Below are 26,753 nucleotides of genomic sequence, written 5' to 3' on the forward strand. Positions count from 1 at the left end.
ACACCCATGGAGACACCAGGGCGTCCTCTGCCACTGCTTGTGGGACCCTCGACCTGGAACAATAGCGTCAAAGCTTCTTGTTGAGACGAGAGGCCATTATGTCTATTTGGGGGTAACCCCCAAAGGTCTGTTATTTCCTTGAACACCTCCGGATGGAGACCCCACTCCCCTGGATGGAGATCGTGTCTGCTGAGGAAGTCGGCTTCCCAGATGTCCACTCCCAGAATGAAAATTGCTGAGAGCGCCAAAGTGTGTCTTTCCTCCCAGAGGATGATTCTTGTTACCTCTGTCACTGCAGCTCTGCTCTTTGTTCCGCCCTGTCGGTTTATGTAAGCCACTGTCGTTACATTGTCCGACTGTACTTGAATGGCCCGATTTCTTAGAAGATGGGCTGCCTGAATAAGACCGTTGTAGATGGCTCTTAGTTCCAGGAGGTTGATGGGCAGGTCGGCCTCCAGACTAGATTACCTTCCTTGGAAGGTTTTCCACTGAGTGACTGCGCCCCATCCCCGGAGGCTCGCATCCGTGGTTAGAAGGACCCATTCCTGAATGCCGAACCTGCGGCCCTCCAGAAGGTGAGGTAATTGGGAGCCACCAGAGGAGCAAAATCCTGGCCATTGGCGACAGACGAATCCTCTGGTGCATGTGGAGATGAGATCCTGACCACTTGTCCAGAAGATCCAGTTGGAAGGCCCGAGCATGGAACCTCCCGTACTGGAGAGCCTCGTAAGAGGCCACCATCTTTCCCAAAAGGCAAATGCATTGATGAACAGACACCCGGGCTGGCTTCAGGACATCCTGGACCACAGTTTGTATCACCATCACCTTTTCCTGCGGGAGAAACACCCTCTGCACTTCTGTGTTGAGGATCATCCCCAGAAAAGACAACCTCTGTGTTGGTTCCAAATGTGATTTTAGACGGTTCAGAATCCAACCGTGGAGCCTGAGTAGTTGGGTTGTGAGAACAATGGACTGCAACAGCCTCTCATTGGACGATGCCTTTATTAGCAGATCGTCCAGATATGGAATGATGTTCACCCCTTGTTTGCAGAGGAGAACCATCATCTCTGCCATCACCTTGGTGAACACCCTCGGTGCTGTTGAGAGGCCGAATGGCAGGGCCTGGAACTGGAAATGACAGTCCAGTAATGCAAAACGGAGATAAGTCTGATGCGGCAGCCAAATTGGAATGAGAAGGTACGCATCTGGGATACCAGGAATTCCCCCTCTTCCAAACCAGATATCACCGCCCAGAGAGACTCCATTTTGAACTTGAACTCCTTTAGAAAGGGGTTCAGTGATTTTAGGTTCAGAATGGGCCTGAACGAACCATCCAGTTTCGGTACCATGAAAATGTTTGAATAGTAACTGGCACAATGACCTGTGCCTCCACCAACTTCTGGGCAGCCTCTTGTAGGACAGTTCTGTCTGCCAGTAGAACTGGCAAGCCTTATTTTAAAAATCGGTGAGAAGGGAGATTTTGAAATTCCAGCCTGTATCCCTGGGACACAATGTCTATCACCCAGGGATCAGGATCCAGGCCGGACGATACCCAGACGTGACTGAACTGTCTGAGTTTCGCTCCCACTGGCCCCACCTCCAGGCTGCGCGGTCCACCGTCATGCGGAGGACTTTGACGTACCTGAATCAGGCTTTTGTTCCTGGGAACCTGTGGCAGCAGGTTTCCTGGATTTAACTCGACCTTCCCTAAAGAAGGTATTGGAAAGTTTGGCCTTTCTAGGCTTGTTAGGCCGAAAGGACTGTGATGCTGATGAAGAAAAGGATTTCTTCGGAACAGGTGCAGCTGAAGGAAGAAACAGAGACTTACCCACTGTAGCTGTGGAAATCCACGCATCCAGAGCTTCCCCAAAGAGAGCCTGACATGTGTAGAGTAGGGACTCCACGCTTTTCCTGGATTCCGCGTCGGCCGACCACTGGCGCAGCCACAGTTCCCGACGAGCTGAAACAGACATGGAAAAGATTCCCACAGCCATGGAACCCAGGTCTTTCACGGATTCTACCATAAAACCTGCTGAATCGTGAATGTTACGCAGAAACATTTCAACATCACCCTTATCCATCGTATCCAAATCCTCAAGTAAGGTGCCTGACCACTTTACTATAGCTTTTGCAATCCATGCACTAGCAATAGTGGGACGTAATATGGCCCCCGAAGCGGTGTACATTGATTTAAGTGTATTATGAATTTTGCGATCAGCCGGCTCCTTTAAGGCGGTAGATCCCGGAACAGGCAAAACCACCTTTTTTGAGAGTCTGGACACAGATGCGTCAACAATTGGCGGGTTTTCCAATTTTTTTCTATCCTCCTCAGGGAAAGGTAATGCACCTGGACCCTTTTAGGGATCTGGATTTTTTTCTCAGGGTTTCCCCATGCTTTCTCAAATATAGCATTTAATTGACGCAGGGAAGGTTAGCAAGGCTTTCTTATTTTCAGTGAAAAAAGCCTCCTCAACCTGCTCAGGTGTGGTATCATTAATATTCAACACATCCTTGATAGCCTCTATCATCAATTGCACCCCCTTTGCAAGAGAGGCAGATCCCCGCAACACATCCCCATTACCGTCTGTGGTGTCAGAATCGGTATCCATGTCATCTTGCGTGACATGAACAAGCGCACGTTTGTGGGGGTATATAGCGGAGTGTCCTGAGGTACCAGAATCGGGCCATACTGCCATACTGTAATACCTGGGTTGCAGATTCATTACTTGCAACCCTGTCTGAAATCTGAGAAATCCAAGATTTGATAGAGGAAAACCACTCAGGTTCCCTTGCTGGAATCTGAGCTAAACCAGTACTATCCTGATTACATGGAATGGGATCATCATGGGAGGACATATCCTCCGCAGCATATGACACAGTGTCCCTGGACATAGCTAAAGGAGACCACCAAACACTACACACACACGGGAGGGCAGACAGAGTTTCCCCCCCAAGAATGGCAAGAGAGACAGAGAGATTGGAGCCAACCCACACACAGCGCTTCTAACCAAAGGGAGACCCCTTTTCAGCGCAGACTGTGCACCTTAATAGGATACACAGTCGTATTGCAGCCTCCTTCCCCCTTCTACAACCCCCTGGTACCTTTTACAGATAGCTGGAGTTGCTGTGGAGGGACCTGTTTCTCCTGATCAGCGCTGTGCAGGCAGGAAAATGGCGCTGAACGCTGCTGGGTCTGCTCTGAGGAGAAGCTCCGCCCCCAAAATGGCGCCGTCTTCATGCTCTCCACAGGATTATACTGGCCTGAGGATTGAGTGCTGGCTGAGATCCGGGGACCCCGACAGGCTTTTGAACCAGTGTAGGGTGTAACGCTGGCTCAGGGCGCCCCTCACAGTGCCTCACCACGTACCGCTGAGCCTTCCAGAGCGCAGTTAATACTGCGCTCCAACCCTGCTTCCGCCATCTTCACACCGAACTCCCGCTTGCTAAGGGGGTCGGTGCCTCACTCGCCACAGATTCTTCAGCTCTGCAAGGGGGTGGCAGCATGCTGCTGGGGCGAGCGATCCCCTGCAGCGGGGAACGATCTGACCCCTCAGGAGCTCAGTGTCCTGTCAGCGGAGTAAGTGGCTCAGATCCCGCAGGGTGGACACAACTTCCCCCCCCCCCCCCCCCCACATCCCACGCTGCAGGGAGGCTGTTGCCAGCAGCCTCCCTGTAAAACAAAAAACTCTAAAATAACATTTTACTAGAAAAGCTCTGGAGAGCTGCCCTAGCTGTGATTGGCTCCTCCGGGCACATTTTCTAAACGGAGTCTGGTAGGAGGGGCATAGAGGGAGGAGCCAGCCCACACTCTCAAACTCTTGGTGGACCCGTCTATACCCCATGGTACTAATGTGGACCCCAGCATCCTCTAGGACGTAAGAAAAACAGGGCGTGCATCGATAAGAGACATGGAGGAGGGGGCTGCAAAGGGAAACTGGAGACACATGGAGAGGCAACGGCACAGAGACTGAGGTGGCAACGGCACAGAGACTGAGGTGGCAACGGCACAGAGACTGAGGTGGCAACGGCACAGAGACTGAGGTGGCAACGGCACAGAGACTGAGGTGGCAAAAGTAGTAGTGTGTGTTTTTTTTTTTTATGACGACACAATGTATGCCCTTAATTTTAGATTATAGGGGGCTCCAAAGCCTTTAACCAGCCCAGATTTAACAATATTTCATGCAGTGTTGTCTGCTCCACCACAGAATCAAGATTAACAGCAAACGTGACTAGACAGGTAGGAACAACAGCATGGGCGTAAACTATAGTGGGTGCAAGGGATGCCATTGCTAAGTGGGTCTGGATCCAGCCTATAAATCTGCATACCAATTACCCAGATTTGTCTGCTACTTTGACCCAACTACTTTAAAAAAAGGACCGCTCTGTAATTATTTGAGCTTAAGGGTGCCTTGAAAAATCATGGAGAACCTAAGGGTGCCTTTAACTGAAAAAGTTTGAGAACGACTGCTCTAGACATTGAATTGTCCATCCAATCATATCCAAACACTAGGATCCCGTGCAATTAGCTGTTTCTCTTTAAATGATCGATCCTCAATCCAATAAAGCATCTAGACAAAAGAGAAAAGAGAAGGGATGGGGGCATACTCAAAGTAAAAACAGATGTGGACAAATTGGTTGGTAACCTTTGACGAGAAAAAAAATAAACCCATATATCTTTCTGAAATAACTTGAAAGTGACTAAAGGAATTGGCATCCATCACTATTTAATACAAAGTTTTGATTCAATAGTATACTTCAAATAATTAAACAAATAAAAATAGCAAGGACAAAAATTATGGGACCTTAACCTAATATTTTGTTGCAAATCTTTAGAGGCAATCATTGCAATTAAGTGATTTTGCATTGCTATGAATTGCATTTGCAAAGCCGCTGCAAGATTTGCAATCCTTAATGAATTAGGCCCAAAGAAAGAGCTTTCTGGCACCAGGACGTATGTTTCACTTCAAAATGCCTCGATAGTCTTGATATTTAAATGGTCCCTGCAGATTCAAGGCACACAACGCCAGATTCTGCCAAGCCACCTCCATGTTTCACAGTAGATATGGTGTTTTTTTTTATTTTACTGCTACATTATTTCATCTGTGAACTTACAGCTATTGTGAGTTGTGACTTTCCAAAAAGCTCGAATTTTTACTCATCTATCCAAAGAACATTCTCCCAGAAGCATGTCAATATGCATTTCAGAAAATTCTAGTTTAGGTTTTTAAAGTTGTTTTTTCAAAAGTGGAGTCCTCCTTACTCTTCCATGGAGCCCACTGTCGGATGGTGCAATCGGACACTGACATACTATGACACTGGAGTTCAGCTTGCATCTTTTTGGAAGTTTTCTTGGACCCTTTTTTTTTCTTACTATTATCACTATCCTTCCGTTTAATCTGAGGTTGCTTTTCCGCTTGCTGCTGTGTCCAGAGAGACTGGCTACAGTCCCATGGACTTTTAACTCCTTTGCTATCTCTTGTTCACTTTAGTGTAGTGCACAGGATGATAGGATGATAACAGCACAGTGACTACTTATGTCCATTTAAATAGGCTCACACCCCATTTACATATACATGGAAACCACGGGTGTTTGCTTGTAAACGTGCATCAACCCCCTGGGGCTTCTGTATGTGTGAATATAAATGAACTGGGACTAAAGGGGGGTACACACGGAAAGATCAATGCTATCTGACTACATTGCTTAGAAATTAAGCAAGGATCTCTCAGTGTGTATGCCCCATACGTCGCTATCGCCGGTACTAGATTGGCCATGCAGACACAATCAAGTAGATTGCTCGCTGTGTGAAGTGAGCGGTCCCCCTACATCGCGCTGTGTGCTGAGCGGGGGGAGAGATGTGTGCTGAGCGGTCTGTGCTAGAACGCTCAGCACACATCTCCACGTATGCACGGGACTTACGTCTCAGGTTCATGTTCCTGCTCCCAACCAGGATCAGATTGTGTTTATAGGTCATCCTTAGGTTCAGTTGTGTGGTGAGGCACTGGATTAGATTCTATTTATCCACATGTATAATGACTGAAAGCCACAAGCACTGGTTTGGCTATTAAACTGACCATAAATAATTTGAATTGGTCTTGATCATCAACCCAGTGCACCCCAACAAGTGCCCCGAGGCACGCAGCTTGGGAACCACTAGATTAGAAGATTGAAGTCATGTGTGATACTAATTCAAGGAAGCAATTAGTTTGAAATATCATATATATATCATCTATAATCCATTTGTTTATTATCTTTTCTAAGGGGACCAACAATTATGTCCAGGACATTTCAGGATATCTTTGGAGAATAACCAATAATTAATCTCTTCGCAGTTTCCTTGCTTTTTTCTATGAAATAGCTAAGGTATGCAGGTATACATGAAACAATATCTTAGAAATGAATCACGGTTCATGGGGAATAAAGCACTGTTTCAAAGAGCTGTCCACATCTGTGTATTTCATATTATAGTTATAGTATCTGGTTTGATCCTTTTACATGCATTTCTTCAACAGATTCCAGTGATGATTCTTCTGAAAATCCCCCAGGGAAAAATAGTGCCTTACACATCCAAATGTAAGAGGTATAAAGAAAAACACTTTTATGTTTTTTAAAGAATCACAATATATTATTAAATGATAGGCTTAATTAAAGCGAACGTTTCGGTTTTAAAATAATAATGAACATAATTTACCATAAATGTCTATTTCAAAATTGCACCTGATGAAACATTAAAAATGTCTTGAGGGGCTACTTCTTTGTTCACATTCTACCAATCTGCGTTATGGTCAATTATAGCCGAAATCGGTAGTCTACAGTTCTCGATTAGGTCTTAGTGTTCACTCTAGGCCGTTTTAGCAGGGCGCCGCGCCCTGCCCGTTTTTTACCAGGCAAAACCCGCCCTGCCCCTTTTGCGGCGCCCTGCTAGAACAGCCGCCCGCTCCCTGCCCTCCCGGCGTGTATAGATGCCGTGCGCATGCGCGCGGCATCCATTCACGCATTGGGAGAGGGCTGGGGGAAGCCCAGCACCGACGGAGGTGCTGGGCACGCCCCCAACAGTGACGTCGCCGGCCACAGACGCTCTCTATAGTAGCGTCTGTGGGCCGCACCGCCCCTTAAAATGATGGAGGCGTGGCCACGCCTCCTAATTTGCGTGGCCGCACCCCCATTTCGGCCACGCGCGAGCTCGTGTGCCCCCGGAGTCCGGCGCCCTGCCCCTTTTCACTCCTAGAGTGAACACTAGGTCTGACACAACTGGCATGTTTCCCTGCAGCATGGTACATGTGATCATGCAGCAGTAGACACAGCTTAATGGCGATGGGCAAAACCAGGTACACAGAGTAAGCGCATAGCAGCAGAGGAAGCAGAAAAAACAATGGTAAATGCTATTAATTGGCTTATCTATCTAAAGGGCTTCCTAGTAGACAATGACAAAGCTGGCGACGCACTAGACCAGTGGTAGCCAACCCTGGTCCTCGAGAGCTACCAACGGTTCACATTTTCCAGCTCACCTGGCAGGTGCACATGTGCAGTTATTACTAACGGTCACATTTTAAAAGAGGAGACCTGGAAAACGTGCACTGTAGGTAGCTCTCGAGGACCAGGGTTGGCTACCCCTGCACTAGACCACCTTTCATCCAACCAGTTGGTTGTAATGAAAATCTGGTAATCTAAAGAGAAAAATGACAATCAGCAATTTGCTCCCAAGCCCCAAAAAAGAGACAAAGGCCAGGACGTAATGAAGTCCAATTTGGCGGCTGTGCAGGATGACAGCCGAACTCTGACTTTCTTTTAAAGGGGCAATCATGCTAAACTATGCCTTGTACATGATTGCTCCTTTAAAAAAAGTCAGAGTTTGGCCGGCCGCCAAACTCTGACTTAATTACATCCCGGCCAAAAACTATCTTTCAGGTAAGTTGGTTAAGTTAACCAATTTAAACAACTTGCATAAGTTACATTTATTTGAAGGTTGGGACCAAATTGCTAATCACAATTTTTATCCCATATATTTACCAGATTTTCATTCCAACCAACCACCTAGTGGCATGACTGGATGACAGTTGGCCTGGTGAATGGTCAGCTTCAGTTACTGTACATCTTGCCATGAAATTGCTGATAAAACAAAAAAGCTACAGTAATATTATGCCATAAGTGGCAGTGTCAGGAGATAGTACATAAAGCTATTAGGAGGAAAAAATTGAAATATTTATAACATACACAACATAAATAATTTTTTTCTGAAAGGGCAACTCCTTTCATTTCAGCGGTGGCATGGTATGTTGGAAAAGGTAGCCCTAGCAAAGAAATTACGCTTTTATTGGTTAGAGATGTACACAAAATCATGCTAGACAGTAAAAAAGCTAAAGCAGACCTGCTTCCTCATCATCCTCCTCCTCTTCCTCATCATCTGAGCTGGATGACAAGGGAGTTGGTGCAAAGTTAGCTTGATTATTGACATATCCAGCATACTGCATGCCTGTAAGGTATAGAAAGCATAAGAAAGGTCAAGTAGACAGGAAATCACAGCACACAGATTTATGCATCCTCATAGCACAACATGCAATTTTCTAGTTCTACATTCAAAAGAACACAGGTCACACTACTATTATTATTGTCATGCATGTATTTAAAACAAACATTCAATGATGTCTTGCCATTTCACAGAATTCTATTTTGCCTTTTCAGTGTCTGGAGTTTTCCACTGGGAATAACTATATAGAAGAATGATGGTGTAAAGAACATGACTTCACCCTTGAAGTTTCATCTAGTTTCACTACAGTTTGGAGACGCCAAAGAGTGCAAGCGAGAGCCTTATGAAAGCAACTACCTGATTGGTAACGTGAACATATGTTGATGCAGCATAAAAGTATTTATTTTTCTGTAACGTGTACCTTTCAGGTGTAGGATTAGCTTTTACAGCAAATTCTAATTATGCCTTCATTAAGCTATGTCCATAATGGAGACATGCAAAGTAAATTTGTCAGCTTTTTCTACACTCATTTTATACCTCTTATAGGTATAAGACAAAGATGAAATATTGTTAAAAGTGATTGGAAGACGAAGGGAGATGGAGGTGATGTGTGTCTGGAGTGGTGCTGAGGGAGCAAGGACGAAAGGGAATATCCTCACTTTTACTTTAACATGAACACTGTATTCAATTTCAGAAAACGTGAGCTAGCAGCTCTGCTACCCAGGAAGGCAGAGAACATGGAAATGGTTGAATATACCTCGCCTCAACCTAAATCTAATAACACTTGCCTGGGATTTAACCAAGACCATTAAATATCAGTCACCACTGCAACTGAGATGCAGAGCTTGACAAAAAGGTTATAAAAGAATAGCAGACACAGGAATTGATACACTCTGAGGCATGCAATTTATTGGTACTTTATTTTTCTAATCCAAAAGGACACAATTTCAAAACTTTTTAATTTCACCAACTGTAAGCAATAATGTATGGTACTCCGCATTCATCAGTGAAGGATGATGGAAAAGAGGAACTGATAAGATTCATGTTCTGTTCAAGAATCAGGTCAAAGCAAATAGCATTATTTGAGCATGATACACATAAGAGCTGGTATCCGGACAAAGGACAGACAGTGAACCGGTCAACATTAGAAGGTAAATATGCAATAGGTCAACAGGGTCAAAATGTCAATACAATAAAATGTTGACAACTGTTTTTCCATGATTTTTAGGGTTAGTGTTACAGTTAGGCACTTAGTGGAGGGTTAGGTTTATACTAAAATAACAAAATCATCATGAAAAACCATGTGTTGACCTTTTTCATGTCGACCTTAGTCACTGTCTATCTACTGACCCTGTCTGCCTATTGACTATCAATCTAGATACTGTATATACTTCAAGCCACACCCAAAGCAAATAAGATGCAGGCTTTTCCTATACTATATAATAAAAGGCTAACTGCTCCTCACCTCCTTTATGTGCACCGGTGGCCACTGGAGGCCGCCACACAGACCAAATGAAAATGAAAGCGATCATGCAGAGAGATATTACAGCCTGCTGCTAATTACGTAAAAACATGGATCTGCTGGTTTCACACTTGCTGAATATGGAGAAAGGGCGCTGGAGAGAGAGTGGGGGTAGCGGTAGGTTTTTGGTGTGGCAATTGGAATTTGTAACAACCTTTTATATTTAAAATTGACTCGACTTTCGTTGGAATTCCACTTACAGTTACATTACTCTAATGCTGCTCCTCACTTCTGTTGCGCCACTTGCAGCCACTGGAGAGACAAGGACACCCCCACCATATACTGCCCCTATATACACACTGCACCCTCACACCCCTCCATATAGTGCATCCTACATACAGGGTACTCCCCTCCTCCATACACTGCTCTCACCATATACTGCATACTCTGCACCCCCCCTCCGTATACTATCCTGCAACCCCAGGTTTCTTGCCATCGAACAAGTAGCAGCAGTAACTATGAAATGGATGTAGGAACCACCAGACTGTCCCGCAGCACTCAGAGTGTAGGCACTGGGGACACGTGTGGCCACTTACTGGTGGTGGGGGGAAATATCAGTCCGGCAGGCAGGGGTGAACCCTGTGTGGGGTGAGCAGTGCGGTGACCGGGAGGACCCCCGCAGAGGCCATGCCCAGACCACCCCAGCCAGCAGCGGGTGGCTACTGGTGTCTTCTACTGGGCAAGAGCTGTGCAGGGACTGGTGAGCTTACACGTGCCAGTACTGGTGTATATAGTGCAACATAATTATAGCTTGCCCAGCCCTGGCTCCCAGCAGCAGGACTTCCAGAAACTCGGCAGCTCCTTTTGAGTAGCCCATTCCCCCCCATCCCATAATCAGGTCCTGGTGTCCATCATTTTGACGAGCTATAAACTAGTTTACTTATATTTAGCATCCATTATGCAGAAATACTAGGCCACGGCAAATTATCTGTGCTCCAAAAGAAAACACAGAAGACAGTCACGGAATGGACTGCCCATGGACCAATACCCTTGAGAAATCAAACCATAAATTATTACATGCAAAATGATATAACACATTTAAACTGGATACACACAAAGATTATCTGTCCAATCTGGCTGGCTGGAATGAAAATATGGTAATGTCTGGGAGGAAATATCAACCATTTGCTTCCAAAATCCAGAAAACGGTTGTTCGGATAAATTGGTTAAATTAAATGGATGCAACCAATTTGTGTGAATGACCATATTTGTCCATTTTCTAGTGTTTTGGTCATTTGCTCCCATACATTACCACATTTTTATTCCAACCAGAAAGATTGAACAGAAAACTTAAGGAGTGTACACACGGTGAGATCCTTGCTATGCCTATCTTGACTATGCGATTTCCCTTGAACTCCCCCAAAGCCCAAATAGCACAGATTTTGACTGCGCTTGAGATTTTGTCTATGTACGATTTTGACTAAGTGTCAATTTTGACTATACTTTGTACACTAGATAGTCAAGATTGACTTGCCTGCACAGTTTATTTAGCCTTGCGATACCGACCCCACGGGAGCGCGCATCGGGATTGAATCAGGATCGCAAGCTGCCTAACACCTTGAGATATGCACTAACTTTGCTTAAGATTTTGACTATATAGTCAAAATCTTACAGATTTATCTCATCCTGTGTACACACCTTTATAGTGTGTATTGATCTTTACAAACAGCTTCTAAGCTATTTCCAAAGGAAATGGGACAAATAATCATATGGTATCAGAAGCCAGAGGGGTCCTTGAGCCAAGTGTAGACTAGGAAAAGACTACAGCATGGACAAACTCTATTAGAGTTGTGCTCCATTAACTGTGAGTACAACAAAGTACCAATAAAATGATAATACACAGGGCAGATTTCAGCCTCAAAGCTTGGTGAGAGATAGAGTGGTCAGAGATTATCAGCTCCTGTCATTTTTAAAACACAGCCTGTAAAATGGCAGTTAGGAGCGGACTGGTTGTTACTTTATCTCTCTCCGAGCTTTGATAAATCTGCCTTACAGAAAGAGAGAGAGAAGAGAAGCTGAATAAAGTACAGATACTTGCTCCATCATCTTCTAGCAGACCTACTGTACATTAGTGGATTCTCAGCACTCTGCAGGGTAAAGCGGGTAAAAAGTCTGACAATTTCTGGGGGTGCAAATATCACTAATAATTACTGTAAAGCAACATCGCCTGCAGGGGTGTATGAAGAATCTGTGAAGACCCTAAAAAACCTCTGAGACAAGATACAATATTACACTTAATACAGATAAGCAAAATTATCAAACCAAATATAAAATTTTCACTTTATTGTAAAAAAAAAAAAAAAACACAGCATTTTACAACAACAATACAAAACAAGTATGAAATAGGACTATAGATTTATGTATCTTTTACCTTGTTGTATTGCTCGCTGAGGTGAAGATGCAGGAGACATCACTGACGCAGGGCCTGGTGACTGGTTACTATTGACTGAATGTGCTTCAATGGAGCATGGTGCTGATACAACAAGATTAGGTTGTAACATTTGTGATTTTTGCTCCAGTACATGCAGTGCAGGAGACACTGTAAAACACAGAAATAAAAGGCATAAAGAGAACACCAATTCAGCATACAAACACAAGCTTTAAAAAAATACAATACAAAAAAAACCCCCTCTGGTTTATTACATGAACAAATAAAAGAGCAAACAAGATGTTTGTACAATGAATGATTTCAAAAGCCTCAGTACAAGCAACAGAAGTAAATGTATATCATGTTAAAGAATTTAACCACTAAACTGGCATGGTCGCATGGGATGCAACTGCAGCCAGCTGGGCCTTTCCTGTCATGGTTTCATATCATGTGACCGCACCATTCCGCTGTGTCTCCAGACTGTACATGAGGAAATTCATTATCCAATATAATATTTAAATCCATTAAAAATAAAATAAAAAAATAAATAAAATAAAAATAATGGCAATTACTGAGCGTTTTGGGGGTAAACAAAATGAGCAGGTTGAATGGTTAAAAACAAACACTTCATTGCAAAAATGCCCAACAAATAATGAGAGTTTTGGTAGATTTAACTTTGTTAACTTTTTTCTTCGAAGTCCATAGGGTCCACAGGGAAGACAATGGGATGCAGGTGGTGGTTAGGACCGGGCACAAACAGTTAAAGCTTTACATATTCCAGGATGCTGCGGCCCACTACAGAGAAAGGATCCGGTGACCAAGAAGAAAAACCCACAGAAGCCAGGTGCGTCAGGGTGGGTGTCCAGTGGACCCTTTGGACTTCGAAGAAAGATAAACAAAAGGTAAGTCTACCATAACTCTCCTTTTCTTCTTTAAGGTCCATAGGGCTCCACAGGGGAAACAATGGGGATATCCTAAAGCAGTTGTTTAAGGGAGGGAATGCTCCTAAACTGAGGGGAAAATCTGGCAAACAAATGAAGGATCCTGAGGCGCAAAAGTATCCAAGGCATAGAAAGGTGTGGACAGAAGACCACGTGGCCGCCATGCAGAGTGGTTCGGCAGACGTGCGACGGCGGGCTGCCTACGAAGGACCCACAGATCGAGTACAATGAGCAGAGACAGTACCAAGCACATGGAGGTCAGCCTGTGTGTAAGCCTGTGAGATAGTCATGCGAAGCGCTCTGGCCGGAGTGTTTGTCAGCTGGCCAGCCCCCTTTGTTGAATCCGTAGAGGACAAAGAGGGAATCCGTTTTCCAGATGGAAGTGGTACGATCCATGTAGATTTGCAGGGCACGGACCATATCCAAGAAGATCTCCTCCACCGAGAGGTTCGGGGAGTGGGAGGCCGGTATCACAATCTTTTTGTTAAGGTGGAAATGTGAGACCACCTTGGGAAGGTATCCAGGACGAGTTTGAAGAACAGCTGTGTACCGATGAAATATCAAAAAGGGAGAACGACTGGAGAGCGACCCTAAATCTGACACCCTTCGGACCGATGCAAAAGTCAAGAGAGTCTCTGCAGTTAGCCATTCCAGGGGTTCAAATGGAGGCTCCTGAAGTGCCTGGAGAACCGCTGACAATCCCGCGCTTTAACCACATGGACAAAGCAGAGACATGCACTTTCAAAGTGGCCAGGTGGACTCTGAGATCCAATCCAGCTTTAAGAAAAGCCAGGATTCTGGAAACTCTAAAAACCAGAGGATCATAGCGTCTTGCAGCGCATCACTGGAAGTATGTATGCCACACTCAGTAATAATTACGGGCTGAGGCCAGCTTTCGTGCTCTGAGCATTGTCTGGGCCACCGAGCAAGAGAATCCTTTGGATCCTAGGAGGGATAACTCAAAAGCCACGTCGTCAAAGACAGATAAGCCACCATCAGGGCATCAACGAAGGCTGCTTCGGGATCACTTGTTCTGGACCAGTACACGGGAACCTTCTGGTTGTTTCGGGAGGCGATGAGTGAGTGCTTTGTAGACAGCTTGTAGTTTCAGGACGTTGATTGGTAAGCAACTTTCGGTGGAAGTTCAAAAGTCCTGAAAGGAGTGATGACTGGACACCACCCCCATCGACGGAGACTGGCATCCGTGGTCAGGAGTATCCAATCTGGGATCCAGAGGGGCCGACCCTTGTCCAAGTGGGTTGTGTGGAGCCACCAAGCTAGAAAACTTCCAGAGAGAGGACCATCATCTGGGACCTGAGCAGTTGTCCATTCCATTTGGACAGGATTGCAGAGATCTGGGGTGGAACTAGACATACTCCAACATGTTGAAAGTGGAGACCATGGACCCCAAGACCTGCATAGCTGAGTATACTGACACTCAGCGACTGTGAAGCATCCTGCGCACTCGCTGTACTGCAGAGATTTTGTCTGCTGGCAGGAAAAACCTTTGCACCTAAGAATCCAGGAAAGCTCCTAGATGTAACATCCTTTGAGAAGGCGTAAAGGATGACTTCTTCCAGTTGATTAGCCAGCCGTGGTTTTGCAGGAAGGCAATGGTCAGCTGAAGATGGCGGTGAAGAACCTCCAGAGAGTGTGCGACTATCAGCAGATCATCCTGGTATGGGAGTATTCTGATCCCCTGACGAAGCAGCCGTAACAGCCATAATTTTGGTAAAGACCATGCGAGCAGTAGAAAGACAAAAGGGCAGTGCTTGAAATTGGAAATGTTGCTGAAGGACAGCAAACTATAGGAATCACTGATGAGAGGGTGCTATATGTATATACAGATAAGCATCCTTAATGTCCAGGGACACCATAAAATCCCCATGTTCCATAGCTAGGGCAATAGAGCGGAGGGTTTCCATACGAAACCTGCGTACCTTGATAAACTTGTTGAGGGATTTGAGATTGAAGATAGGGTTCTGAGACCCATTCGGTCTCTAAACCAGGAACAGGGTATAGCAAAAGCAAAGGGAATGAAATCACAACCCCTAACTGCAGGAGAGACAATGTACTGCTGGAGGGCCAAGGCCTTGCTCTGGTCCGATGGGGGGCTTGTGCATAAGAACTGTTGAGGGGTGCGTCTCTGGAACGATAGCGCGTACACGTGAAAGACCACTTCTTGCACCCAGGTATCTGTGGTGGTCTGATGCCAGGACTGTGCAAACTGAAGAAGTTGGCCTCCCCACCCTGTGATCCCCCAGGACGCCCACCCCGTCATGCTGAGGGTTTGTCTTCAGATTTGGTAGTTGTCTGCTTAGCCCTGGGCTTGGCATTGTTTGTAGAAGCTGGCTGTTGAGGATAGGACTGTTTTTTAGCTTTGCCTTGGAGACGAAAGGTAGATGTCCGCGTGTAGATGCCGAGGGCAGGAAAGAAGCTTTGGTGGCTGCCAATGTAGCCACAATCTTGTCCAATTCTGCGCCAAATAATATATCCCCTGTGTAAAATAGTAATTCCAGGGCCTTCTTGGAATCAGTGTCCACTTTCCATGAGCGTAACCAGAGAATGCGGCGGGCTACCAACGAGGTAGGAGGCTGCATCCCCAATATGCTGGGACATAAATTCCTGGGAAAGTTCAATCTCCAGAGCCTCTCATCCGCTCTCAATGGCCTTGGCCACATAGGCAGCGACCATAGCAGGTCGAGTAATAGCTCCTGTAAGGGAACAAAAAAAGATTTGAGACAGACTTCAATCCTCCTATCCGTAGTCTCCTTTAAAGGAAGATGTTGTAGGGATATGTAAAGTTGAGGTTTTAACCAGACGTGCCACATGTGAATCCACGGCTGGAGGAACCTCACACTTAGCACAATCAGCCACTGGAATAGGGTAAAACGAAGCCAGGCACTTTGGCAGCTCAAACTTTTTACCAGGAGTAGTCCAAGCCTCACGCAGGAGTTAAGTAAGGTGCCCAGACTGAGGAAATTCAGCCTTAAATACTTTATGGCGCTTAAACAGTAGGGCCTTTTTTGGTGAAGGAGCAGGCTACTCCTCTTCCAGATGAATAACAGATTTGACGGCCCTTACAAGAGCCGATACACCTACGGTAAACTGATGCTACTCCTCCCTTAAGGTAGACTCAGTGAGAGACATTTGCCTCCTCTGTCTCTCCAAATGACGCCTCAGAATCTGAAAGCTGCGTAGACTGTGAAGATGGCCCAGCACGTCTAGTGGCATTAGTGGGCAAGAGTCTTTCTCCTTGTAACATCTGTCGAAAAGCAGTAGAATTAGTAGCTAGAATCTGTACGGAAGTGAAAAGCACATACACCCAGGGAGGGGGCATAGCTGTAACTGGTATAGCAGGGCGCACTCCTGGGGAAATTCCACATGGGGAGCTACCACAGCGGTTGATATGCGGTCAGATGTATGTGCTAATATCTGTGAAAAGGAAGCCCAGGGGGGATCCTGCACAAGAGCTGGGGGTGCTGGCTGGTTAGGTGGAAAATAGCAAGCTGCACATAAACCATCCTCTACAATGTCCTGAGGAAAAATCCTGCTGAACAGGATTTGCATGAGACCACCACAGGAGCAGCAGCTTTCTTGAGAACCTTGCCTTTGCTGGACATAGCTGCAAGAATGGTATAGCACACAATACGGCACTAGGCAGTGTGCAACAATGACAGTACTGTGACAACCTTCACAAACACTTAACTGTGAAGTATAAAAAACCCCTAAACACTTGTTCTTAGGGTTTTAGAGATGAAAAAGGGAAAGGTATAAACTGACAGTACAAAAATATCAGACAGCAGAGCTAGCACAAGTCACAGACAATGCAGAACACATTATAAATTACTGCAATAGGCACTAAATCAACTACACAGACCGCAGTGGCTGGCAAGATATAAACCTGTATAACCTGGCTTCTAGGAGATGTATACACGGAGACCGGATCCAGCATTCCCGGAGACCTGTAGCTGCATGAAAAAAAATGGCTGCTGTGGGTCTCTGAGGGGCAAGGAGGAACGAAACAGAGGCGGGAAGACTGCAGTGGAATGGCGCCCTGAGCTGGGGGAAGGGCCGCAGGGAGAGGGCTGACCTAGTCTATGCAGACATCAACCACAGGTTTAAAGCAAAAGTGTGATGAGGAAAAGATCAAAGGCGCTACTTAACAAAATACAATGATAATAAAGAAGTTAAATATACATCACATGAGTTCTTTCTCCAATGTCAAGGATGATTTTTCTTTTTTTGTTGTTGTCAGTTCAACAACTCCCGGATGTTACATGCATAAAGAGAACAACAGAAACACAAAATGTGTAATATTGTTTGCCACAGTTAAATGATTAAAATGTCCCGTGAATTCCTCAAAAGGAAACAGATATGGTGGGGATCTTGATAGTTTGAACGGATCTAATTCTGTTTTGCCGGTGTCATTTAAGACGCATAAAAGAAACCCTGATAGACATGGTGTTATATCTCTTTAAGTGAGTCTTGGTACGTTTGCGTTGACATGAGGAGGTGGTGAGGAACTGTCCCTTTCTCTACTATCAAGATCCCCACCATATAGGGCTTTGTTTCCTTTTGAGGAATTCATGGGACATTTTAATCATTCAACTGTGGCAAACAATATTACACATTTTGTGTTTCTGTTGTTCTCTTTATGCATGTAACATCTGGGAGTTGTTGAACTGACAACAAAAAAAGAAAAATCATCCTTGACATTGGAGAAAGAGAAATTCACACAAAGAACTCATGTGATGTATATTTAATTTCTTTATTATCATTGTATTTTGTTAAGTAGTGCCTTTGATCTTTTCCTCATCACACTTTTGCTTTATACCATTTTTGTGTGATCCGGGGTTGGGCGGATCACAAGAGGAGTGAGATTGGGCAGATACCTTAATACTGCGCCAGAATACACACACTTAAAAACTTTTGTATCAACCACAGGTTCCCTGGCCTCTCTTTAAGAAACCCTGTGCCAATATAGTTAGCCCTGGTGGTCTAGTGGAGTCACGGATAAACCGGTGTACACATAAGCACCTCCGATCTGTCTCCTAAGACCGGAGTGAAGACTAATCAGAAACAGAGAAGGCTAGGGCAGAAAAACGGAGCAGCAGCAGACTGTTTGTCTTGTAAAGATATGCCGCCCATGGGGATCGTGAGGTACAGTCCCTTGATAAAGTATTCACCCACCCCCCCCCACCCCCCTTGGCATTTTTCATGTTTTGTTGCCTCACAACCTGGAATTAAAATGGATTGTTTGAAGGTTTGCATCATTTCATTCACAGAACATGCCTACAACTTTGAAGATTTTTTTTTTTTATTGTGACGCAGACAACAAATAGGACAAAATGCGTGCATAACTATTTACCCCCCTAAAGTCAGTACTTTGTAGAGCCACCTTTTGCGGCAATTACAGATGCAAGTCGCTTTGGATAAGTCTCTATGAGCTTGCCACATCTTGCCACTGGGATTTTTGCCCACTCCTCAAGGCAAAACTGCTCCAGCTCCTTCATGTTGGATGGTTTCTACTTGTAAACAGCAATCTTCAAGTCTGACCACAGATTCTCAATTGGATTGAGATCTGGGCTTTGACTAGGCCATTTACACATATTTAAATGTTTCCTCTTAAACCACTCAAGTGTTGCTTTAGCAGTATGCTTCAGGTCATTGTCCCGCTGGAAGGTGAACCTTCGTCCCAGGATCATATCACAGGCAGACTGAAACAGGTTTTGCTCAAGAATATCCCTGTATTTAGCACCATCCATCTTTCCCACAACTCGAAACAGTTTACCAGTCCCTGCTGCTGAAAAACATCCCCACAGCATGATGCTGCCGCCACCATGTTTCACTGTGGGGATGGTGTTCTTGGGGTGATGGGATGTGTTGGGTTTGCGCCAGACATAGCGTTTTCCTTGGTGGCTGAAAAGTTCAATTTTAGACTCATCTGACAAGAGCACCTTCCTCCGTACATTTGGGGAGTCGCCCACATGCCTTTTGGCAAACTCAAAACGTTGCTTCTTAATGGCTTTTTTCTGGTCACTCTACCATAACGCCTAGCTCTATGGAGATTACAGCTTATTGTGGTCACATGCGCAGATACATAGTAACATAGTTAGTGAGGTTGAAAAGAGGCAAAAGGCCCATTGGGTTCAACCTGTATTGTGTTAAGCTGTTCATATTATAATGCGACTGCTGAAGTAATGGTTTAGTACCAATTGACAACTATGATTCTTACCACAAGATATTTAATGTCAATATGTTAAATGCTATAGCCCTGGATACATTTTCAATGTTAGAAATTTGTCCAGTCCGTTTTTAAATGCATTTACAGAGTCTACCATTATTACCTTCTCCGGCAGAGAGTTCCAAATCTTTATTGCCCTTACCGTGAAGAACCCTTTCCTACGCTGTGTACGTGTTTCTCTCCTCTAGTCTCAGCGAGTGCCCACGTGTCCTATACAGAGTTCTTTTAATAAACAAGTCCCCTGCTAATTCCTTGTAATGACGCTTTATATATTTGAAGATATTAATAATGTCTCCTCTTAGATGCCTCTTTTCTAGAGTATACATATTTAACCTAGTAAGTCTTTCCTCGTACTCCAGTGACTCTAACCCTTTAATCAATTTAGTAGCTCGCCTTTGAACTCTTTCTAGTTCCCCCGATATATTTTTTTATAATATGGTGCCCAAAATTGGCACACAATGGGGCAGATGTATTAAGCTGGAGAAGGTATAAGGAAGTGATAAACCAGTGATATGTGCAAGGTGATAAAGGCACCAACCAATCAGATCCTAACTGTTAATTTACATATTGGAGCCGATTGGCTGGTGTCTTTATCACCTTGCACATATCACTGGTTTATCACTTCCTTATGCCTTCTCTAGGTTAATACATCTGCCCCAATATTCCAGGTGCGGACGTACCAGTGATTTGTACAGCGGCATACACCAGTCTCTGCTGTGGAACTCTGCAGCTCCTTCAGGGTTACCTTTGGTTTCTGTGCTGCCTCTCTGATTAATGACCTCCTTGTCCGGTCTGTGAGTTTTGGTGGCCGGTCCTCTCTTGGCAGGTGGTACAATGTTCTTTCCATTTGAAGATGATGGATTTGATGGTGCTCCGGGGGATCATCAAAGATTTGGATATTTTTTTATAACCCAACCCTAACTTGTACTTCTCAATAACTTTGTCCCTGACTTGTTTGGAGAGCTCCTTGGTCTTCATGGTATGATGCCTCTTGCTTAGTGGTATTGCAGCCTCATCTGGGGCCTTACAGAGAAGGTGTGTTTATACTGACAGATCATGTGACACTTAAATTGCACACAGGTGGACTTCATTTCACTAATTATGTGACTTCTGAAGGTAATTGGTTGCACCAGAACTTTTGAGGAGCTTCACAGCAAAGGGGGTGAATACATATGCACATGCCAATTTTCTAATTTTTATTTACAAAAATTATTTTTATATACATATTTCTCATTACACTTCATCAACTTAGACTATTTAGTGCAGATCCATCACATAAAATTCAGATAAAAAAGGGGGGGGTGAATACTTTAGCAAGGCACTGTAAGTGCTCACCCACACTGGTGTCACCGCACCACACCATGTACTGTAGGAGGTAAGGTTAGCAGTGGGTCCATTGGGGAGTCGGGCGACAAAATGAAATTTTTTCTTCCTCCATCCCCCGAAAACATTCGCCCCTGTATCCTATCTAGGCGTTTTCCTCCTGAATGTTCATTAGCACCAGAACATTCATGAGTACTAGCATCATTTACTGTTTATTCCAGCACCCTGCATTATATCCCTACATCTACTGTAGCAATACATCATGTATAAAGTGTTGCACTTAAAACTTAAAATATGCTCTCCTCGCTGATTCGCCGCAGGGTGTCAGAACGAACACTACATATGGCAGGGATCTCATGTCTTTTACCACTCTACTGATTATTTGTCCCTTATAAACCGTTAATTACATTGTTTTTATTTAATATAATTTATTTTTTACAAATATTTATATACTATATTATGCACATCTGCAGAACGAATCTCCTCGTCAAAGACTGGGGGACACAGTGGGTCGGTGCAGTCACATGTGATCTGACCATGCCAGTAAAGTGGTTGAGTATATACCCGACAGCTTTCCTGGTCACACTCAAAAGTAAAGTCCCAAAATGAATTACAAATTATATAATGCAAGCGAGGAGTAAACGCACACACATGCACAAACAAAATAATGTATAAGGATGAGAAAAAGTACACTTGGAATAATAAAAGAAACAATATGCCACAATGATTTGTCTCACAATGCAATGAAAGCATATTGCGACAGTAAACTTCAGCTAAAGGTCACACCTTAACCAACATTCAGAGAATACAAATGAGGGCGGGGAAAAGTAAGGAAATTAAGGATCAAAAGAAGAAAGCTGCTTCTTTAGTAAATATGAAAAAAAGTAGTAGACAAAAGTAAAAAATACCTTAATATGCTATGATTAACAGTCACTATAAGTGGTAATATAAGGGATAGAACTGAAAGACTGCACGGCTCATGAGGCTGTTAATCTTAATATTATGAGCAAGAGGACAAGGCAGGGGTATCCGTTCAGATGGTCGACCATGTTATGGTCGACAGTCATTAGGTAGACCATGGTCGACATTGACATGGTCGACATGGACACATGGTCAACACATGAAAGGTCGACACATGAAAAGGTCGACATGAGTTTAACTTTTTTTTCTTTTGGGGAAGTTTTCCATACTTTACGATCCACGTGGACTACGATTGGAACGGTAATCTGTGCCGAGCGAAGCGGTAGCGGAGCGAAGGCACCATGCCCGAAGCATGGCGAGCGAAGCGAGCCACGCGAGGGGACGCGGTGCACTAATTGGGGTTCCCAGTCACATTACGCAAAAACGACACCAAAAAAAGTTAAAAAAACTCACGTCGACCTTTTCATGTGTCGACTTTTCATGTGTCGACCATTTTCATGTGTCGACCATGTGTCCATGTCGACCAATAGTGGTCGACCATAACATGGTCGACCATTCATACCGGAACCCAAGGCAGGTGTTTAACAGCAAATGACAACTAGTTTCCCAAGCCCTCACTAAACTAATTCCAGATGGAAAGTTCGGAAATTGCAGTTTTCATCTAATGCCTACTACACCATCTGTTAAATCCTACTTTAGAATCCGCTCTAATTCATATGGGCCTTCATCCACTTCTTACCACTTAAAAGATGACACTGTCTTAATCCACTGCATCTTACACGTGCATAAACACGGACTGATGCTCACACTTTAATACAGGGGTCAGCAACCTTTTGCTATCCGTATATAGCAAGGCTTAGTGTGCCAGTGACACATTTGTAAAATATATATATATATATATATATATATATATATATATATATATATATATATATATACACACACACACACATATACATATATATATATATATATATATATACATACACACATATATATATATATATATATATACATACATACCATAGTTGCCGACTTTTGGGCTGCTCTCTCCGGGAGAGAGCAGCCAGTCGGCTCAGCAGGGGGACGGGCAGTGAGCTGATGTGAGGAGAGGGGCGGGCCGGAGGCGGGTCAGAGGAGGGACGGGGCGGGCCAGAGGAGGAGCAGGCCAGAGGAGGGATGGGGGTGTGGCTGCTGGATCGTGTCATGCAAGCCACGCCCCCCACTGTGTAATGCCGCAATTACCGGCATTATACAGTGGGGGGCGTGGCTTGCATGATGCGATTCAACAAGAATCGAGTCATCGCCTGCCCGGACCGCCCACTTCACTTGCTAAGTGGGCAGCCGGGCAGGGGGGGACCCCTGTAATCGGGAGACTTGCCTGCTCTTCCGGGGGGCCGGGAGGGTCACCCGATTTTCAGGAGCCTCCCGGCCATTCCGGGAGGGTAGGCAAGTATGATATATACATATATCTCAAGAGTGCTAAAACATCACATTGGCAAGTAATGACTGCTGCACCACCTGTGAGTGATGTCTCTTCCAGAGAGTTCCAGCATATCACACATTTGCAGTCTCCAAACACTTCTATTATTTGTCATTCTTACGCATCAGACATCACTTCATGACAGGGGCATAAGTTTATACCAAGCGTCTCAAAGCAAAATAAAAGGTGGTGACCACCCCCATCCCAGTGGCTCCAGCTTGCACATGTTATCATGCCCCAGCGACTTGCCAATGGTACAAAGCTCGGAGAGACATAAAACTGTGAGAGCTATAGTACCAGCCAATCAGCTTCTGCCTTACATTTTACAGGCTGTGTTTGAAAAATGTCAGTTTGGAGCGAATTGGTTGGTACACTTAGCTCTCACAATTTTATCTTTCTCCAAGCTTTGAGGAAAAAAAAACCCTACAAGTTTTATTTTAATAATTAGAGAATTTCCTTACAACTTTTGCTCTCCTTTCTTTCCACATAAAAAACAGCAGAGCTGTAGCTTCACTGTGCATACAGTGCACACTTTGATCTATTATCACACATTCCAAGACTCTTCAGCTCAAGAGGGCTGCAAAGGGGATTTGTGAACAAGGACAGCAGTCAGAAGTGACTGTAGCAAACCTCTATGAAATGAGTGGAGAGAAGTCTGTTCTACTCCGCCAGCCCCCATCGGTCTCTATTTCTTGGTGCCCCTCTGACAGCTGGAGCCCGGTGGCCAGTGCCTCATGATGTCTCAGTGAGCGACATCGCCTAGTGTTTCCCCTCTCGGCAGGCATACACACTGTGCAATATCACTAATGACATTGCACAGTGACATCATGCCGCAGCTGGCCGAAGCATTCAGCTTTGGACGATGAATCCCAATTGAACTGTGGGGCCGCGCATCGCTCTGTGGCAGCAGCATACACACTGGGTGATATAGTAAACTATCGCTAAGGAGGAGGAAAATGAGCGATATAGTTCACTATATCACTAAGTATGTACCCACCTTAAGAGTTGCGCCACTGCCTCATGATGAAAACACACTCTTGAAAATCACCCAATAATATCACAGTATTATCCAAAACTGTAATGTTTAACAGTATAGAAGAAATAAAAAAGGCAAACAGTGATGCACAGGCCTTTTACAGAAAGAAAAAACATCACTCTGTAGAAGAGAAAAAGTTCAATAGTAAAGAATGAAAGAAGGGATTATAATAAAATCAAGTACCGTTATTAGTAATGGTACCAACAAATAAATAAAACCCCATATCTAATTATAGAAAATATATAATGCAATTCAAACCACACTATAAAGTGGTGGAAGTAGTGACAGCGGTAGGATCAAGGAGTTGGTGGAAGCACAGTGATCGCAAAATACACTCTATAGTTCGTTTTTGCGCGCTATTTGCAGCAAGGGACTCACTTTTTAAAAATGAGTGCGTCCTTCAGGACGTGCTCGGCTGAGTCACCTCAGCCAATCCCCATCTAGGTGCTTTCTCGGACCTCCCTCCTTCCTTCCTGCCAGCGTGCTGCTCTAATGAAACAGACAGCTTGAGCAGCAGGCACCATATCCGGCTAACCCTTCCCGCAGAGTGGTGCGGCCCCTGAACAGCCGATCACAGCAGCTGTGTCAGAGGCCTGAGCACAGAGGCTGGCACTGGCGGAGAGGCGGCCCCAGTCCCTCACAGGTTGCATTAGCGGGGGATGGTTTGGTGCCGGCTAAGGAGCTACTCCTGCTCCTGTATGAGGGTGAGAAGGCCCCTGGACTCCCCATCACCCGCAGACATGGAGCAGTGTGTGACAGTGGAGGTGGAGCTGGAGAAGGTGCTGCAGAAGTTTGGGGGGTACGGGCAGTACTGCGTGCGGAGCCTGGAGGAGCTGAGTGAGTATATAGGGGGCTGAGGAGGTGGTTCGTGCAAGCAGACGCCAAGGGTCAGGGCCCAGGCGTAATGGGGAATGGCCGGGGGGAGGTGGAGTAGTGTGACAGACTGGTGGTGGTGGGGTTGCAGAGACAGATGAGTGGAGTGCTGTCAGAGCAATATGACAGATGGAGGGGTGCTGTCAGAGAAGTATCACAGGCCTGTGGATAGAGGTCACCAGGTACAATGCAGTGTTCTCCCCAGGCTGTGTTTTTCTGGCGGTCAGCCCAGAAAAAATCCCCCGCTACCTGGCACCAGCACTCACCCCTCCTGGCACAGTGATGTATCCGAAAGCTACGCCACACTGACATCAGCATAGCGTGGCTTTCAGACACATCATGTGTTTGTTATTGAGGGGCATTCTATGTAGCCAGCAAGTGGGGGCAGTATCTGGTCTAGCTATCAGTTAGGCATGCAAGTGGGGACAGTATCTAAGAGCTGCTAAAAAAATTATTTGCATCCACAAAGCAGCCGGGCAGTATCTAGGAGCTCTTTAAAAACACGTGTTTTTAAAAACTGTGCGCAGGCCCCCACCCATCGATTCCATGATGCCACCTGGCTGGAAAAAAATTCTGCGGAGAACACAGAGTAGGATCCCAATTTTTCCGCTCAGCGCGATCACCTCGAGCATATATGTAAATTGGTCAGGCTAGACATATAGGTATTGTTTGTAGCTGAATAAGTAAACAAATTACTCTTATTTATAAAATATTTAGGCTTAAGTTTAAGGGTGTGTACACACGGTGAGATCTTTTCTTCCGATTCTGACTATATAGTCAGAATTGGAAGAAAAGATAGTGCAGATCGCAAGGTGACAGTCACCTTGCGATCCCGATTCGATGCCGATGCGCGGCCCCGCGCGGTCGGCATCGGCAGAAAAAATAGACTGTGCAGGCAAGTCAATCTTGACTATCTCTATAGAAGAGAGAGTCAAGATTGACACTTAGCCAAAATCGCACAGAACCAGGATCGCAAGCACACTCATTATGTGCTTGCGATACTGGCTAAGCGCCGACCCGGCCCCTGTCGCACAGTGAGAATCGGCTAAGTCCGAATCTCACCGTGTGTACGCACCCTAAGTCTTATTGGTCCGCATGTAATTACTGGCACGCATGCTTGGGGTTGCTGACCCCTGCTCTTAACTGATGATTTTTTCCCCCAAAAAAAACCTTCAGAAATTGCTGGGGAGGGGGGGGGGCAGGGGGAGTTTTATGAGTTAATTAGGTGAAGAACATTAATGTAACCCTATCTACAATGATTTTAGTAAAAGAGCAAACAAACATACATTTGGGGGATTTTTATTTTTTTAAATATCCCCCCCCCCTCCCCCAAATATCGGAACATCGTGACCATAGGAAACATCGCGACTTTAGTTTTAGAGCCCAGACAGCTGCTAGGTACACAAGGGGGGCTTGGGGGCGATGATTTACACTTACCAGCGGCTGCTATTGTCTGCGGCCGGTGGGGGTTGGATCGGTCAGCACGGCAACCTTCCGGTCCCTCTGACAGCAGCAGCGGAGAGAAGTTTCCCTTCCCTGCTGCTGCAAAAAAAAAAACACAGTTTAACTGACTG

General features: G+C 45.1%; 1 protein-coding gene across 2 annotated transcripts in view; it reads right to left on the reverse strand.

Moving 5' to 3' along the window:
* SEC24B (SEC24 homolog B, COPII coat complex component) overlaps window positions 1-26,753 on the reverse strand; it is a 233,204-nt gene that overhangs the window by 133,935 nt on the left and 72,516 nt on the right. The window contains exons 3-4 of one of the 2 annotated variants that reach the window (XM_063918989.1): window positions 12,359-12,526; window positions 8,367-8,471 (exon numbers count right to left, since the gene is read on the reverse strand). In XM_063918989.1, coding sequence (XP_063775059.1) covers window positions 8,367-8,471; window positions 12,359-12,526 — 273 coding nt within the window. The remainder of the gene's footprint in view (window positions 1-8,366; window positions 8,472-12,358; window positions 12,527-26,753) is intronic. The other variant, XM_063918997.1, reaches the window with a different exon arrangement.

This window comes from Pseudophryne corroboree, chromosome 1, assembly GCF_028390025.1.
Source record: "Pseudophryne corroboree isolate aPseCor3 chromosome 1, aPseCor3.hap2, whole genome shotgun sequence".
Classification (NCBI taxonomy): domain Eukaryota; kingdom Metazoa; phylum Chordata; class Amphibia; order Anura; family Myobatrachidae; genus Pseudophryne; species Pseudophryne corroboree.